The sequence below is a fragment of the Mus caroli genome, chromosome 18 (assembly GCF_900094665.2).
Source record: "Mus caroli chromosome 18, CAROLI_EIJ_v1.1, whole genome shotgun sequence".
Classification (NCBI taxonomy): Eukaryota; Metazoa; Chordata; class Mammalia; order Rodentia; family Muridae; genus Mus; species Mus caroli.
In genome coordinates, this window is record NC_034587.1 from 31,858,439 (window position 1) to 31,873,947 (window position 15,509).

The following is a 15,509-nucleotide window of genomic DNA, read 5'->3' on the forward strand; positions in this document are numbered from 1 at the left end:
AAGACAAAGAGCTTCTATTCAATGGATAAAAAGAATTTCAAGACATTGCCACAGTCTGCATGTTGGATTTCCCTCTGCCACCCAGGCCCAGCAGGAGCTGAGAATCTTTCTGGCAACATCACCACTTGCAGCCATTCAATACTTACAAAGAGAGAGAGAAGGAAGGCAGGAGAGCCCATGGGGACACTGTCCTGTTAGAGGACAAACAAATACTGATCAGGTTCCACAGAAACTCTCAGCCACAAGTACCCCAAACCTCAGGACAGAGACAAAAGCACCATACACACAAAACAAAGACAAAATTTTAAAACTCAAGAACAAGAGGAAAGAGATCCCACAGCCATCTAGCCATATCTAGCAGCCAACTGCTGTGAACTAATCTATCCCCAACCCTGACAGCACTCTCCCAGAGGATTAATAATTCACTCACTCAGCTCAAACTATCTCCCATGTAACGTATTTTCAGTCATAGCAGCTTTCTTCAACAGTTAGACAGAAGCAAGCCATCACCATTCTAACATCTATGCAGATACCACTGGCTTACAGAAGGTTAGCGGTATTAGAGTAACTTAAGGTTCTCTGGATGTTTTATTTTGGTCTGCTCACCTTCTCTGAAGCATCTTGTTTTCGGGTAGAGTCTCTCCCCCGGAGACTTTTAGCACTGATTCCAGACTCAGATGTTTGCATAATCAACTGTGTGGCCAAGAATTGCTGTAGGGAGAAGAAAAATGGGAGGCCATAAAGATCCAATCCAGTAGGAAAGAACTAACATACTTCACATTTTATAAACAGAACGTATACAGAACTTATACTCTTCTATCCAATTCTTTTTGGCTTACTAAAAGGCTCATTTCCAGCTATTCCTAAAGACTTTAGAAGTGAAAAGAAGCTTTAAAACAAGCCAAAGAGCCTTCAGCAACTAAAGTCACGTGGCAAACTTAACAAAGATACACTACTGCTTCCAGATCAACATCACAAAGGGTGTGTAAGATTGAAGTAGACTACTTGTGATAACTAGGGTTATAAAGTCTTGGTTGAATACATGTGCCACAGTAACTAATAACACCAGCCCTTTATACACTGACCTGAAAACTTCCAAGGGGGCTAGGGATACAGTTTAGATGGACAGTGCTGGTCCAGCAGACATGAAGCCCTGGGCTTGACTCCTAACGTCAGTCAGCTGGGTGTGTGGAGGATGTGATGTAGCTCGCAGGTACCAGATTTGTGCACCCCGTGAAGCACTGGTTTATTAGATTCTTACCAACAAGAACAATAGCAACAACAAAAACCTTCAAAAACTGAATTCATTTGTCCAAGAAAAATACAATTTTTTAAAAGACTTTTATTTTATGTATATCTTCAGACACACCATAAGAGGGCATCAGATCTCATTACAGATAGTTGTGAGTCACCATGTGGTTGCTGGGAATTGAACTCAGGACATGTGGAAGAGCAGTCAGTGCTCTTAACCACTGAGCCAGCTCTCCAGCCCAAAAAGATAGAATTTGTATCATAATTCTTCCATCAAACCAGTCAAATCTATAAAACTTCAGCAAGAAATAAAAATATTTACCAATGAACTCATCAATTCTTCCCTGCATTTCATCCCTACTGAAACAAAAATGAGCATCAATGTACCTGGATCTGTTCCAAGACATCTCTCTGCATCTCTACTGCCATGTGATAGACATCATGGTCTGAGCTATTGTACATAACAGCATTCTGAAACATCAGCATGATGTCACGCTGAAACTCAGCTGTGCTTCGGATCAGTCCATTTTCAATGTTTTTCTTTATAGTTGACAAATCCATAGGCCTAAATAAATAAATAAATAAATAATAAGAGGGGTAACTAGCCACAGAGGAGGATTCACTTGGATTTCCAAGTACAGTATTATTATACAGTCCTGTTCACATATACCTTCAGTATCAGCTACCAAGATTTAAAAGCTAACCCATTATCCCAAAGCTTATACTCAACTCCCCAAAAAGCCAATCTGCATAATAGGCAACAAGAAAAACAGTGATAGGTGCTCATTCTTTTACACTATTAATGACAATACAGTCACTGCAATATAAGCCTTTAACAATCTCAGCACTGGACTGGGCGGTGGTGGCGCACGCCTTTAATCCCAGCACTTGGGAGGCAGAGGCAGGTTGATTTCTGAGTTTGAGGCCAGCCTGGTCTACAAAGTGAGTTCCAGGACAGCCAGGGCTATACAGAGAAACCCTGTCTCAAAAAACAAACAAAACAAAACAAAAACCAAAACCAAAACCAAACAAACAAACAAAAAAAAAAACCCAAAACAACAATCTAAGCACTGGGGAGGCAGAAGCAGAAATTACTCTCACTTTCTGTGAGTTTGAGGCTAGCTTGGTCTATAGAGTTCCAGGTCAACCAGGGCTATATATAGTGAAACCCTGTCTCAAAACAAAACACCACCACCACCACCAACAACAACAACAAAACAAAACAAAACAAAAAAAACCCACCCTTGCTTTAAATAAGGCAAAAATTCACTTAAATCAACACAAATTTTAAGTCAGGTGTAATAGTTGGATGATGGCTTACCTCTGTACAATGCTATGGTAGCCAGGAGCTATGTCATCTGTAACAGGTTGCAGGAACACATTGGCATACCTGACCAAAAAGAATAGGTTTATTATTTATTCTCCAGAAGCAAAAGGAGAGAATTTTCTTCACGTAGTAGAAGGTACTAAGAATCAATGTTAACATAAGCCGTCTCACAGCTTACTCCAATAATTTCCTAAGCCTACAGTGAGGAGCTGGTAATACCTGCTCACCTATGATTTGCTGCAGCCCTCCATACAAGCATGATGGCTTTCTTCCATATTTTCTGAGCCTGAATTGCTTCTTGATCTTCACTGCACACGGAACTGAAATAGATACAAGAGTGCTACTAAGTGGGGGCTGGTGAGATGGCTCTGAGGTTAAGAGCACTGACTGCTCTTCCAAAGGTCCCAAGTTCAAATCCCAGCAACCACATGATGGCTCACAACCATGCTTAACGAGATTTGACGCCCTCTTCTAGTGTGTCTGAAGACAACTACAGTGTACTTACATATAATAAATAGATCTAAAAAAAAAAAAGTGCTACTAAGCATAAGGAAAAAAAAAAAAAAAAACTGTTTCTCTTCAACTATTTGTTTCAAGCCAAGAAAGGGAAGGTAAATACAATGTGGCTCTATAGTAGAATGCTAGCCTACCACTCAAAAAGTCCTGGGTTCAGTCAGTGCATGTGTACACACACACACACACGTACACACATGGTGGGGTGTAGGAGTATGTCTGTAATTCAAGATCACCCTAAATTACATAGTCTGAGTTGACCACCAGCCTGGAGTACATGAGCCCACCTAAAAATGAGAAGAAAAAAAAAAAAGAAAAAAAAAGGAGGAGGAATCACAGATACTCACAACTGGGAGGAGGCAGGGCTGCTTGGGATGGAGTCTGCCAGAGTGTGTGACTGCAGTGTGGCGTTATGTATACTAAAGCCATCATCACTCTCACTCACAGGGGGCTCATTATCCATCTCAGACAAATAGCCTTCTCCTTGGTCCTCTTCCTTAGGCTCCTCTAGGCTAGCTGCTTCACTGACTCCATCTTCTTCCTCATCCTCACCTGGGGCATCCTTAGATAAGTGTGCATCAGTCAGCAAATGCAAGCAAAGCTACCTAGTAAGGCATTACTAAATGACATCTGTTTGGGGTTAGATGAGCCCTAGAAACCGCCTCACACCAATGTTTGGCTGAGCCCTCTATCACTTATACTTCCCTCTACTTAACTGACTAAGTAAGACATAACTTAGAACCTGGACAAAGAATAAAGCCCAGGATCTTTTTGAAAGGAAGAAAAAAAAAAAAAAAAGCTACTTACTTAAGACTAAGCTAAGAGGCGTTCCTTCTTTCCCCTTGCTCTTGAAAGGAACTCTGACCCTGGATAAAGTTACCAAAAATAGTTTTATTTCATGTCTTTGCTAATGGAGCAAGCTCACCTCACATTATTTTAAATCCCCGTTACTACTACTTTTGTAATTCTAAATAACACCAGATAATTCTCTTTTGATAGTCTAAACTGTGACCTGACTCCTCTGTGATCTTCTAAGTTACTCTGGATGGATGAAAGCTTCTTTGTACATTACAGAAAAGGACAGAAAGGACTGCGTGATCTTTACAACTCTCTCATTAGGGGAAGCACATACTGCTTTGTACTCCCATTAGGTCAGAATGTCCACTTCAGCTTTTCCTCACCTAACTCCTTACCGCTTTACAAGACAAAGATAGGAATTTAGGAATTTACTAAAATTCATTGTAAAAGGTAGTACTGTGGGAAAATCTGATCACATGGCAAGAAGAATAAAGAAAAGTCTGAAATACCTTTATCTGGCTTCCAAAAATAGTCCCTGATTCTTCTTTCAATGAGTCTGCAGAGGAGAGAGAGACTGCCTGAAGATTGTGCCCCTCAGCCTTCCCCTTCCTACGGAGCACGACTCTTCCCTGCAGCTAGCTCTCCTTTCTTTTCAGGCTGGCCTGTCCTACCTCCTCTACTTGCCCACAACCCACAATCCCTGAGAAGTCAGTCAAGAATTCAAATTAGATACAGTTCAAACGTCCTGTCCGTTATTTACCTGACATTTCAAACTTGTGTTGAGTCTCTGCCTCTAAAGGATCTTCAATAGGATTTGAGCCATGTGATGGAGACAACATGCTCTCAGGGGATGCCTGAAGACCAAAAAAGAGTCAGTGCCCTAGTTACTGACAAACTGTTATAGCTCCCACAATTCTATTCTCCAGTGTCAATGAGACCATAGAAGAAATCCCGATGGTTACTCGTCTCATATTTTAATGCTCACTACAGAAGGACAGATAGCACTGATCACAGCCTGTGGCTTTGGATATGTGCAACAAGTCAGAACTCAGGAACTCACACACCCGAGCTCTTCTCACCTAAGTCCTAGCCCTCCTCCTTCCGAGCCCAACTGTGTTCAATACCTCTGTCTTCACAGCTGAAAGTGGCCTCTCATCGCCTTTCCCACTGGAACCATCTGCCTCACCAATGTCTCCAGCTGCAGAACTTCTAGGTTCTTCATCTGAGTCTTGACTCCTGAGTTCTGGTGGCTCCATATTTGGAAGTGGACCAACTCCAGCTACTATCTCAGCCCCAGACATGCCTGGCTCTGGCTCTGTGGGTTCCACCTTAATCTCAACACCCGCATCCCTGATGTCCACCAGTTCATGGAGCCCTTTGTTTTCTGATTCCTCGAAGTCTAGCCTCTCTTGTTTGACTGTCATCTCTGGTGCTGGCAGAGGTACTGGCTTGTCTCGCTCCTGCTGGATAGGGTGCTCCCAGGGGCCAGGCAGGGACTGAGGATCATCATTCTCTTCACAGAACGATAACGCTGCTTCTACAGCTGCCACATCCAGCACTTCAGGGTGATCATCCACCTGTCCCACAATACACACACTGTTGAGAACACAGGGAAAGCCCAGGTCCCTCAGTTTACCAGGTCAGAGTCAGATGCTGAATGTACAGCTGTTCTCTATTACCATTTAGTGGAATGGACAAATGCAGACCCTTGTGCTACGCAGGCAGTGAGAGAGATGGGAAGGAAGGTTAGTTTATCAGAGTACAAAGATGAAAAAGGCAAAAGGAGAACTAAATAATCCTAAGTCAGAGACAGGAAGAAGAGTATAGTGCCCAGGAGACTTTTTAGGATTTTGCTACACAGTTACCTTGTCCTCAATGATGGCAATGATGTCTCCAACTGTTTCAAAGTCCAACTCTTCACCTGTGTAAGACACAGCAATATCCATCTTCTCTGCTAGATCCAAGTCTTCCTTCCCATCTATGCTTGGAGCCTTTGATCCACCAGGAGCCTCTGCTACCCCTGAGCGGAAACACTCTTCTTTGATGGAATTAATGATCATGGAGATTTCATTGCTATCCATGGAAACAGTCACAGTGTGTGGATCCCCCACAGCTTCCAGGGGTACACAGGGCTCAGGCTGGCTCACTGATGAACAAGAAGAAAAGGCAACTCAGAAGCTGACCCAGTATTAAGTGACACCCTGAGATCACACCAGGACTGTACACACTCAAGGTCAAAAACTTATTTCTGACCATGCTTTCTTCTCCCTCGTTTTATTTATAAAGTAAAGTGAGAATACAGCCTCAAGCCTGCTTATGTTATTGCACTTAACTTGCCCCACCCAACTCACAAACACACACCCACTTCTATCCTTGTAGTCCTAAGGATAAAGATGGTCCAAGTCTATGGAGAACAGAAGTATCTAGGTGGGAGATCATGGTCTTGGCCACCTTTCTCTATCTAAGGTTTGGTCCTATGGCTGCTCAGGGCGTGGGTCAGGGACGCACCTGGAGCTACACTTTCAGAAGTGGAGACAGCCGGAGCAGAGGATGGTGCTGGCAGCGCAGGCATCATGACAATGGTAGCCTGGGACACAGACTCTACAGGGGGTGGCACAAGCTTAACTGGAGGCTCACTGGCAACAGTAGTGAAGGAAGGAAGAGGAGTGGTGAACTGTGTGGGACCAGCTTCTAAAAGCCGGGAAAGAGTGGGAGCACCTGACAAAGAAGTACACAAAGTGAGGGAAGACAGCACATGAACAAGAAGCTACAGCCACTCTAGGACTTAAGAATATGTTATAGTTTCAAAGAACAAAAGTAAATTCTGTGTTGAATAAGCTATCACCTACACCCCTCCTTTCTTTAACCTCACCTAAGATCTTCCAGATAGGAACAACCTAAGTACCAGATTATACACTGTATATATTAAACCTGGGTGGTCATTTCCTCTGAAGAAAAATAAGCAGTCATTGACAATAAAAACGACTGGTATGACAGGCAAGAGGCTAAGGAAGGAGCAGAGTTCAATGGCTACTGAGCAAAATCCTGGGCAGCTCGAGGTCCACATCAAGACCCTGCCCCAAAAACCAAAACCAAAACCAAAACCAACCAACCAACCAACCAAAAAAAAAAAAAAAAAAAAAGAAAAAAGAAACGGAGGAAAAACCCCTTCTACTTCTGAGATTCAGCACACGTATACCACCTAAGTTCAAAATATTAATCAAATACCAATCTCTTATATGGTATTACTATTTTTCCTTCACATTTTGTTATTTAATTTTTAACACATCCCTGTGAAGTATATATGCCACCATTAATAAAAAAGGAAACTAAGGCTCAATAGTTAAGATGCCTCTCCAAGATAACAAAACCAATAAATGTTGTTGATCTGAGGTTCAAACTAGGTTTTTGGTTCTAAATCTCTTACCCTTACTTTAAAATCACCAGAGTCTCTAGCATCTTTCCATAAATCTGCAAGCACTAATATATTGCAAACATTAATAAAATAGAAAACAGTCTCAATAGTTACCATTCAAAGTCACAACATCAAATAGTATGCAAGACATGAGATTCAAGCCCAAATCTCCAGTTGTAAATTTCTTTTCCTATTTCCTAGTCTCATGGATCTCTGGCATCTTTTCACATTTTACAAGACAGAGAAATACCTTCACTACTAACTTTACTGTTTCTTTGATCATTACCTATACTGTGGTAAATTAGAGCTATCAATATTTTACATATGCAATGGATCAATAATCTCAAATACGACATTGTTTAATAGAAAACTATCTCCAAAGCAAAGTCTAAAAACTGTAATTGGGCCCGAAATACAAGATGACTACATTCTTTCTAATAAACATGAAAGGGACAAACAGCAGCTTACCTGAGGCAGCCGGGGAGGCTGCCACAGCACTGGTTGTTGGCTGTATCTCCCCACCATGTATCATGGGAAGAGCCCCGCCTACCTCCAAGAGAACCCCTGTGCTGTTCAGATGGCCAGAGGGCACAGGCATTTCACTCTCATTTACCTACCAGGGAAGAACAGAGGTGAAGGCTATTCTCAAGCTCTTTAACTACCACTTCCCCCCAAAACAAAACAAAACAAAACCAAACCACACTACAGTAGTCAACGAAACTTCTTGAAACTAAAACCTAGTATCCACAGAAAATAATTCAAGATAGAAGGGAAATTCTAAACTACAATATTCATTCAGAACTTAAGTGTCAAGAGTTCTTTCTCTAGGGGAAGAAAACCACAGTAACTATCGTTCAGACACCTTAGGATCCAAGGATCCTAATGTATTGTTTTTTTTTAAGTTAACCTTTAACTAGGACATTTTTTTCCCTGTTTTTTTTTTCCTTCCTTTCTTCCTTCCTTCCTTTCTTTTTTTTTTTTTGGTTGCTGATTTTTTTTTCCCCCAAGTCTTATTTTAGGGCCCAGGCATTCCCTTCCAAGTACTAAATCACCACAGCTCTCAAACACCCACAGAAGTCTCCATACCAGTCTGGGGCTAGTAGGCAGGAGGCTGCCCTTCTTCAAGAGCTCTGACAGCAGAGGGGAGGGGGGTGGAGTTGCTTTCTGTCCAAGCATCTTTTTCTGGGGTGAATCATCTGTTATTGGGGTCATGGGGGCTTCTAAGGGTGCAGAGCCTGGAGGAAGGGTGTCAGGAATCCCAGGAAACGAGGTGACTGGGGTACTCGGCAAAGTCCCAGGGGTTACCTAAGAGACAACAGAGAACCTTTATCTGACTTTTCAAACTATGGAAGGTCCCCTACTAACCTGGCTGGGTTAGTGTGTCTATTATTTTATTAGTTCTGAATGGAAATAACCAGAAACCATCTACACTTCCTTCCCATAGTATTTTCTCTTCCACTCACTCTAACCCACAACCCAATCATTCTGTCCAAGCTGCTATTTTCTAACTCCTTAAACACCATGGCTATTATATTTATAAAGAAATGGTCTCTTTCTTCAGCAGTAACTTTATAAGACTAAATACATTGACAGATAATCCACACAGTCTTTTCGCTATCCCTCAACAGTCAGAGCACCTTTGGTCCATCCTTACAGCAGAAGCGTGTGTAAAAAACTAAGTCTTTGGTCATCCTTACAGCAGAAGCGTGTGTAAGAAACTAAGTCTTCAGTGCTTAGGCCAAGAGTTGCTTCTAGGCAAAAAGTGTGCTTTCCTATTATTCAGCTCTCTGCTGGCTTATTGTCCCTTCACAAATCAATTTCAATAAATACAAATACACTTACCCCAGAGGTAGCCTCTTCCATAGTGGTTGGAGTCAAGTCTCCAAGTGGGTAATCGCCTCCTGGGGAGGCAGAGTCTACAGGAGAGCGGACCATCACAGTCGGTAACCGGCGCGGAGGCGTTTTCACTGCTTGTCGAGCTACAACAGAAGCAACAGATGAAATCTTCAGGGTTAAATAAGTGAAACCAGCCACTGTTATACCCTGAAGCAGAGATTAGAAATTTTATTACTACTTTTTAGTTTAGTTTTTCAAACTCAGGGCAATCCTCACATTAAACAAATTAACTACTTAACTACTTCAAAGGTCCTTGCTGTAGCACATGGTTTACATCTCAACATCTTCTGCAGCAACTTAAGAATCTGCTTTTAGAAAGAGGAGAAGGCCTCACTGGTTCTCACCATGTAGTCTGTCTTACAGTTGCTAACACCCATGTTTCCCTCCTACCTCACCACCCAAGATGAACTCTTGATCCCATCCTCCTTTTGATTCCAATTCCAAATTCTGGGATTACAGGAGGGCGTGGGGGTGGGGGTGGGTGGTGTCTCTCACAATGTAGCCCTAGCTGGCCTGAAACCCACTACATAAACTGGACTGGCTCACAGAGATCTTCCTGCCTCAGCCTTCCCAATGCTAGCAATAACAATGTATACCTCCGCACTTGGCTCACTTCACGGCTGACCTTTTTTATTGGCCTCTGAGCTCTAGAACCTTAATTAAGGTTAATAAGATGGTTCTTGCTGGATGATCTAAGGTCAATTTCTGGGACCAATCTGGTGAGAGGAGAAAATGGACTTTCACAGCTTGTTCTTTGGTCTATACATATCCACCATGTGACATGTATCCATGTCTCCACTTCTAAACAAGCAAATGTAGAAAAAAAAATTGAAGGAAAAAAAAAAAACCTGGGTGTTGGTGGTGGGGCACACATTTAATCCCAGCACTAGAGATGCAGAGGCTCATTGGAGTTGGAGGCCAGCCTGGTCTACAAAGTGACTGCCAGGGCTACACAGAGAAACCCTATCTTGGGGATAGGGGTGGGAGTACTCAAAAAATAAATATATGAAGAGAATAAAAATAAATAAATAAGTAAAACCTTAAATTATATTCAGTCTGCCATTATCAAGCTTGTGAGTCCTACAAGTAAATCAGAGACCTAGGGAGTACGAGAGACCTCATTTTTCGAAGTATTTCTTCTTGAACATAAAGGATGGTTTATTCTGGTAGAAAAGAGATAACAGGAATGATTTTTTTCTCTGTAGTTGTTTGTTATGCTAGAGACTAAGACTCATGCATGCTAAGCAAGGGTTTACTACTGGGCTCCATTCTTTACCCAGACACCTTATTTTATGAGACTTCTATGCATATGCACACAATAAATCTGTACATTTTTCCTGTTCACTGCCAGTTTGCTCCAGAGATTCAAAATCACTCAAACTTTAGAGAGAAGAGGAAAAGTTTTAACTGCCTTACAGTTTAGCAGATAAGTCAGGAGCCTAAGATACTGGGCTTGATCCACGGTCTACGACTGGGAAATCATGGGACATGACAAAAATTAGTGACTGGAAAATACAAAAGATGAAAGAACTCTGATGGGGTAGGCGCTGATCCTTGTGAAAGCTTGTTTATTTATTGCTACCTGGAGGTCTAATTTTAGCAGGCATGCACAAGGCCCTCAGCTCAATCCTTAGCAGAAAAACAAAAAGAATAATGTTTTGAGGGAAAAAAAGAAGGGGAGGGACATGATAAATGCTGCAAGTCAACACAACTGTGGACTGTACATTAGAAAACAATCGGCAGCTAACTCTCCATAGAGCAGTGGCCATCACACTCCTCTAACTACACAGTCACTGTCATTAGCATGCAGAACCACATGGTCAATGCTAACAGAAGCACGAAACTCAGCTTACCCTGGTACGCAGCATCGGTGGCCTTCCTTTTTACTTCAGCCTCTTCCTCTTCCAATTTCTTTTTCCTAAAAAAGGAAAAGAATTGAGCTATGTCAGCCAGCTCGAGCTCCTCTCCATAGTTCACAACACACTTATAAAAAAGTGTTCGGACACACTGGCAGAGCACAAATGGAACCTACATTGCAATGTCATTGCAGAGCTCGTCCAGTCTGCTGTCCATGTGCCCAGCTTGGATTAGTTCTGCATCTCTTTTCAGACGCCTATAGAAACAAAGAGGCAGACAGTAGTTCTCGTCACAATTTCTTAGTTCTTAAGTTTCTGGGTTGTTGAGACAGGGTCTTCCTCTATAGCTCAAGCTGGGCTCAAACTTAATGTTGGGATTACAGGCATGAGCTACCATACTCTTTTTTTGTTGTTGTTTTGTTTTTCAAGACAGGGTTTCTCTGTGTAGACCAGGCTGGCCTCGAATTCAGAAATCCACCTGCCTCTGCCTCCTGAGTGCTGGGATTAAAGGCATGCACCACCACACCCAGCGCTACCATACTCTTTTATTACTTTATGTGTGTGTGTGTGTATTCAAGTACAGGTGGACACATTTCACAGCACATGAGGTCACAGGCCATCTCCTACCACCTGGGTCCCTTCCATCGCTGCCACTGAGTTGTCTAATCACCACCTACTATAAACCACATTCAGAGCTTTGTACTTGTGGTCTCAAGTTACCGTTTCATTTCAAACTCCTGAGTAGCTGCTGTAGACATACCATGCATCCAGCATTTTAACTATATCCCTCCCCTCCCCTCCCCTCCCCTCCTCCCTCCCTTCTTCTCTTCCTCCTCCCCATCTCTCCCTCTCCCTCCCTTTCTTTTCTTATAGGATTTATTTACTTATTATATGTAAGTACACTGTAGCTGTCTTCAGACACCCCAGACGAGATTCAGTTATCATTGCAGATGGTTGTGAGCCACCATGTGGTTGCTGGGATTTGAACTCAGGGCCTTTGGAAGAGCAGTCAGTGCTCTTAAACACTGAGCCATCTCTCCAGCCCTCTTTCTTGTATTTTAAAGACAGGTTTCTCTGGGGAGCCCTGACTGTCCTAGAACTCACTGAGGACCAGGCTAGTTTTGAACTAAGAGCTCCGCCTGCCTCTGCCTCCTAGGTGCTAGGATTAAAGCGTGCGTCACCAGAGGATGATGGACCCGAGCTTAGTTTACAGACAGAGTTCAGGCCAGCAAGGACTATACAGTGAGACCCTGCCACTCATCAACACCAACTTAACCTTGTATGTACCAGAAGTCAGCTTTTTATGTCTTTCCAACGCCCCTCCCAAATCACCCCATAACTACCTGTATCTCTCCTGTGTCTCCTTTATGACTTTCTTCAGTTCTTCAACTCTCTCAGCAGTCAGTTTGCGAACAATAACATCTTCAACAGTTTCTACCACTTCTCCTTTTTCACCCCGTTTCCGTCTGTGGAAAATCAAACAATAAATCCAAATTTAAGTAAAAGGACATTTGTTTCCACTTGTATTCTTTGAGCCTTTCTACCATGTAATCATAACATCTGCTATACTTTCTCACCCAGAAAGATATATTTCCACAGTGAACCCTTCCTGACCAAACAGATGTACCTGGGTTTATACTCACTTTGGAGTCTCAGTAGTCTCCAAGAGCTCAGAATACTGAGAAGCACAATGCTATAAAAGAAAGAAAGAAAAATGTGATAAGCAAGCTTGGAACCAAGCTTTCAAAGTTTCAACAAAGAGTAATAAGACTCAGTGAGGATATCTATTCATGATTGTGTTGTTAGCTGGCCGTGGTGGGAAGCAGAGGCAAAGGATGATACATAGTGAAACCCTACCTCTAAAGAGACTCACTGTGTGTCTGGGGCTGGGAAGGTGGCTTAGTGGGTAAATAACCTGAACTCAATTCCCAGAACTCAGGATGAAACTGATTGCTGAGAGTTAGCCTCTGACTTCCATACACGAACACACAAAAAACTACTACTAAATTTTTTTTTTTTTCAATGGCACTGGGCAGTGGTGGTACACGCCTTTAATCCCAGCACTTGGGAGGCAGAGGAAGTCGGATTTCTGAGTTCGAGGCTAGCATGATATACAGACTGAGTTCCAGGACAGCCAGGGCCAGGGCCATACAGAGAAACCCTGTCTTAAGAAACCAAAAAAAAAAAAAAAAAAAAAAAAAAAAAAATGTTTTTTTTTTTTTTTTTTTTTTTAAAGATTTATTTATTTATTATATGTAAGTACACTTTAGCTGTCTTCAGACACTCCAGAAGAGGGAGTCAGATCTGTTATGGATGGTTGTGAGTCACCATGTGGTTGCTGGGATTTGAACTCCGAACCTTCGGAAGAACAGTCGGGTGCTCTTACCCACTGAGCCATCTCACCAGCCCAATATTTTATTTTTATTAAATTAAAATTTTATCTTTATTACATTTAAAATACTAAGATACTTTCACTTAAAATCTTATTTTTTATTTATGTCTGTGTATGTATGCCTTCATGAATTTATGTGTGCTATCTGCCTTAAGGTGCCCTCAGAGACCAGAGAAGGTACTGGATTCCCAGAAACTAGAGTTATTTAAAAGCCACCAGATGCAGGTGCTAGGAACCAAATCCGAGTCCTTTGAAGAGTTTTTAAGTGTTCTTAACCACTAAGCCTTCTTTCCAGTCCTTTTTCACTTTTTAAAAAATTAATTAAAATGTTAAAAAATATTTTATGTGCATTCGTATTTTGCCTGCATGTATAAGAGTGTCAGATTCCCTAAACTGTAGGTGCAGACAGCTGTGAACTGCTATGTGGGTACTGAGATTTGAACTTGGGTCCTCAGAGAGAGTTCAGTGCTCTTAACTTCTGAGCCATCTCCTTAGCTCCTACTGTGTTCACATGTTCACACACATGCATTAGTATGGTACTTGTGTGTGCACATGCATGTGGACACCCAAGATGAAATCTGGGAGTCTTCCTCAATCAGTCTTTACCTTATTCTTTGAAGTAGGGTCTCATAAAGAAACTGGAGCTTATTGTTTTGACTAGTCTAGAAAGGCAGCTTGCTCCAAGGATTACTTACTGCTTCTGTTCCAGCCAGTGTAATAACTGGCGGGCTGCCACGGCTTCTTGGTATGTTAAGTGGGTTTAAGGATCTGAACTTCAGTCTCTGTGCTTGTGCAGCCAAAACTTTACCCACTGAGCCACACTCCCACAGCCATGGTTTCTTTTGGTTTTCTTTTTTGTTTTTAAAGGTTTATTTATTTAATATAATTAATATATATATAACACTGTAGCTGTCTTTAGACACACCAGAAGAGGGCATCAGATCCTATTACAGATGGTTGTGAGTCACCATGTGGTTGCTGGGATTTGAACTCAGGACCTCTGGAAGAGCAGTCGGTGCTCTTAACCACTGAGCCTCCAGGCTTTGTTATACAGCCCCGGTTGGCTTGTAACTCTGCATGTAAACCAGGCTGATCTCGCACATGCTAACATGCTCCTACCTATCTCCCAACTGCTAAAATTACAGGTATGCACCAGCACACCTAGCCTATAGCACTGTAAGTTATTTTTCCCCTTCATGATACCAAAAACCTTGTAGGCAACAAGACAAAACCTGGTAAAGAATCAATTTCATATTCCAATGAGCATAAAAGAAAGTCTGATTGATAACTTACTTTTTGAGAGAACCAGTCTGGAGGCCGGCCAGGTTCTGCAAAGGGCTTGATCGCTCTGCTAACTGATACCCTACAAAATAAGAGAAGCCTTGAGGTGCGCCGAGCTCAAAGTGTAGAGATCACATAGAATAAAGGACTACAACTAAAGTACTAGAATGCCTTTCCGTTATTATTAACTCTATTTACCTACTTTTCAGTGCTGGGAATAAAAACCTGAGGTTCACAAACATGTTAGGTAAGTGCTCCCCCACAGCCATACCTCTAGTTCTGGAATACCGGATGATGGAAAATGACGCAACCATTTACAAAGCAACTCGGGCTGGTGAAATGGCCCAGTAGGTAAAGGAAAGGCACTTGCTGCCAAGCCTGGCCCTGACTCCACCCCCAGAACCTACAATCTTCTATACCTACTATAGCTACTATAGCTACAGGGTAGGAGGACCACTTCTTAACTCCCACCCCACCACAGTGGTTTGCATATACACATACACGCACAATAAGTAAAAATGCAACGATAGAATCTTTAAATGAATCCAGGGCCTCACCTAGGTAGGCAAATACTATATGACAAAACTATAGTATATGGCAGCCTGGATTAATTTTTGAAATTGGCTCTATGGCCTTTGAGAAACCAGTTCATATATTTAATATAGCTTTCATTTAGGACTGGTTTTTGAGAAGCCTCCACCCTGCTCTCATTTTCCTTCTGAGTAGTCCCTTTCTCTCTTAAGCCTCATTATGAAACTTTAAAACACTTTTTTTTTTTTT

At 42.1% G+C, this 15,509-nt stretch overlaps 1 protein-coding gene across 6 annotated transcripts in view; it reads right to left on the bottom strand.

Annotated features, from left to right (window-relative positions):
- Nucleotides 1-15,509, bottom strand: part of Brd8 (bromodomain containing 8) — a 44,257-nt gene that overhangs the window by 22,789 nt on the left and 5,959 nt on the right. For 3 of the 6 annotated variants that reach the window (XM_029471827.1, XM_021150671.2, XM_021150674.2), the window contains 19 exons: nt 14,742-14,811; nt 12,700-12,749; nt 12,400-12,522; nt 11,233-11,313; nt 11,054-11,118; nt 9,147-9,283; nt 8,391-8,609; nt 7,773-7,917; nt 6,398-6,607; nt 5,755-6,035; nt 5,014-5,466; nt 4,650-4,743; nt 4,399-4,445; nt 3,439-3,653; nt 2,806-2,898; nt 2,573-2,641; nt 1,639-1,816; nt 607-711; nt 147-191 (listed from right to left, as the gene is read on the bottom strand). In XM_029471827.1, coding sequence (XP_029327687.1) covers nt 147-191; nt 607-711; nt 1,639-1,816; nt 2,573-2,641; nt 2,806-2,898; nt 3,439-3,653; nt 4,399-4,445; nt 4,650-4,743; nt 5,014-5,466; nt 5,755-6,035; nt 6,398-6,607; nt 7,773-7,917; nt 8,391-8,609; nt 9,147-9,283; nt 11,054-11,118; nt 11,233-11,313; nt 12,400-12,522; nt 12,700-12,749; nt 14,742-14,811 — 2,680 coding nt within the window. The remainder of the gene's footprint in view (nt 1-146; nt 192-606; nt 712-1,638; nt 1,817-2,572; nt 2,642-2,805; nt 2,899-3,438; nt 3,654-4,398; nt 4,446-4,649; nt 4,744-5,013; nt 5,467-5,754; nt 6,036-6,397; nt 6,608-7,772; nt 7,918-8,390; nt 8,610-9,146; nt 9,284-11,053; nt 11,119-11,232; nt 11,314-12,399; nt 12,523-12,699; nt 12,750-14,741; nt 14,812-15,509) is intronic. The other 3 variants (XM_021150672.2, XM_021150676.2, XM_021150673.2) reach the window with 2 other exon arrangements.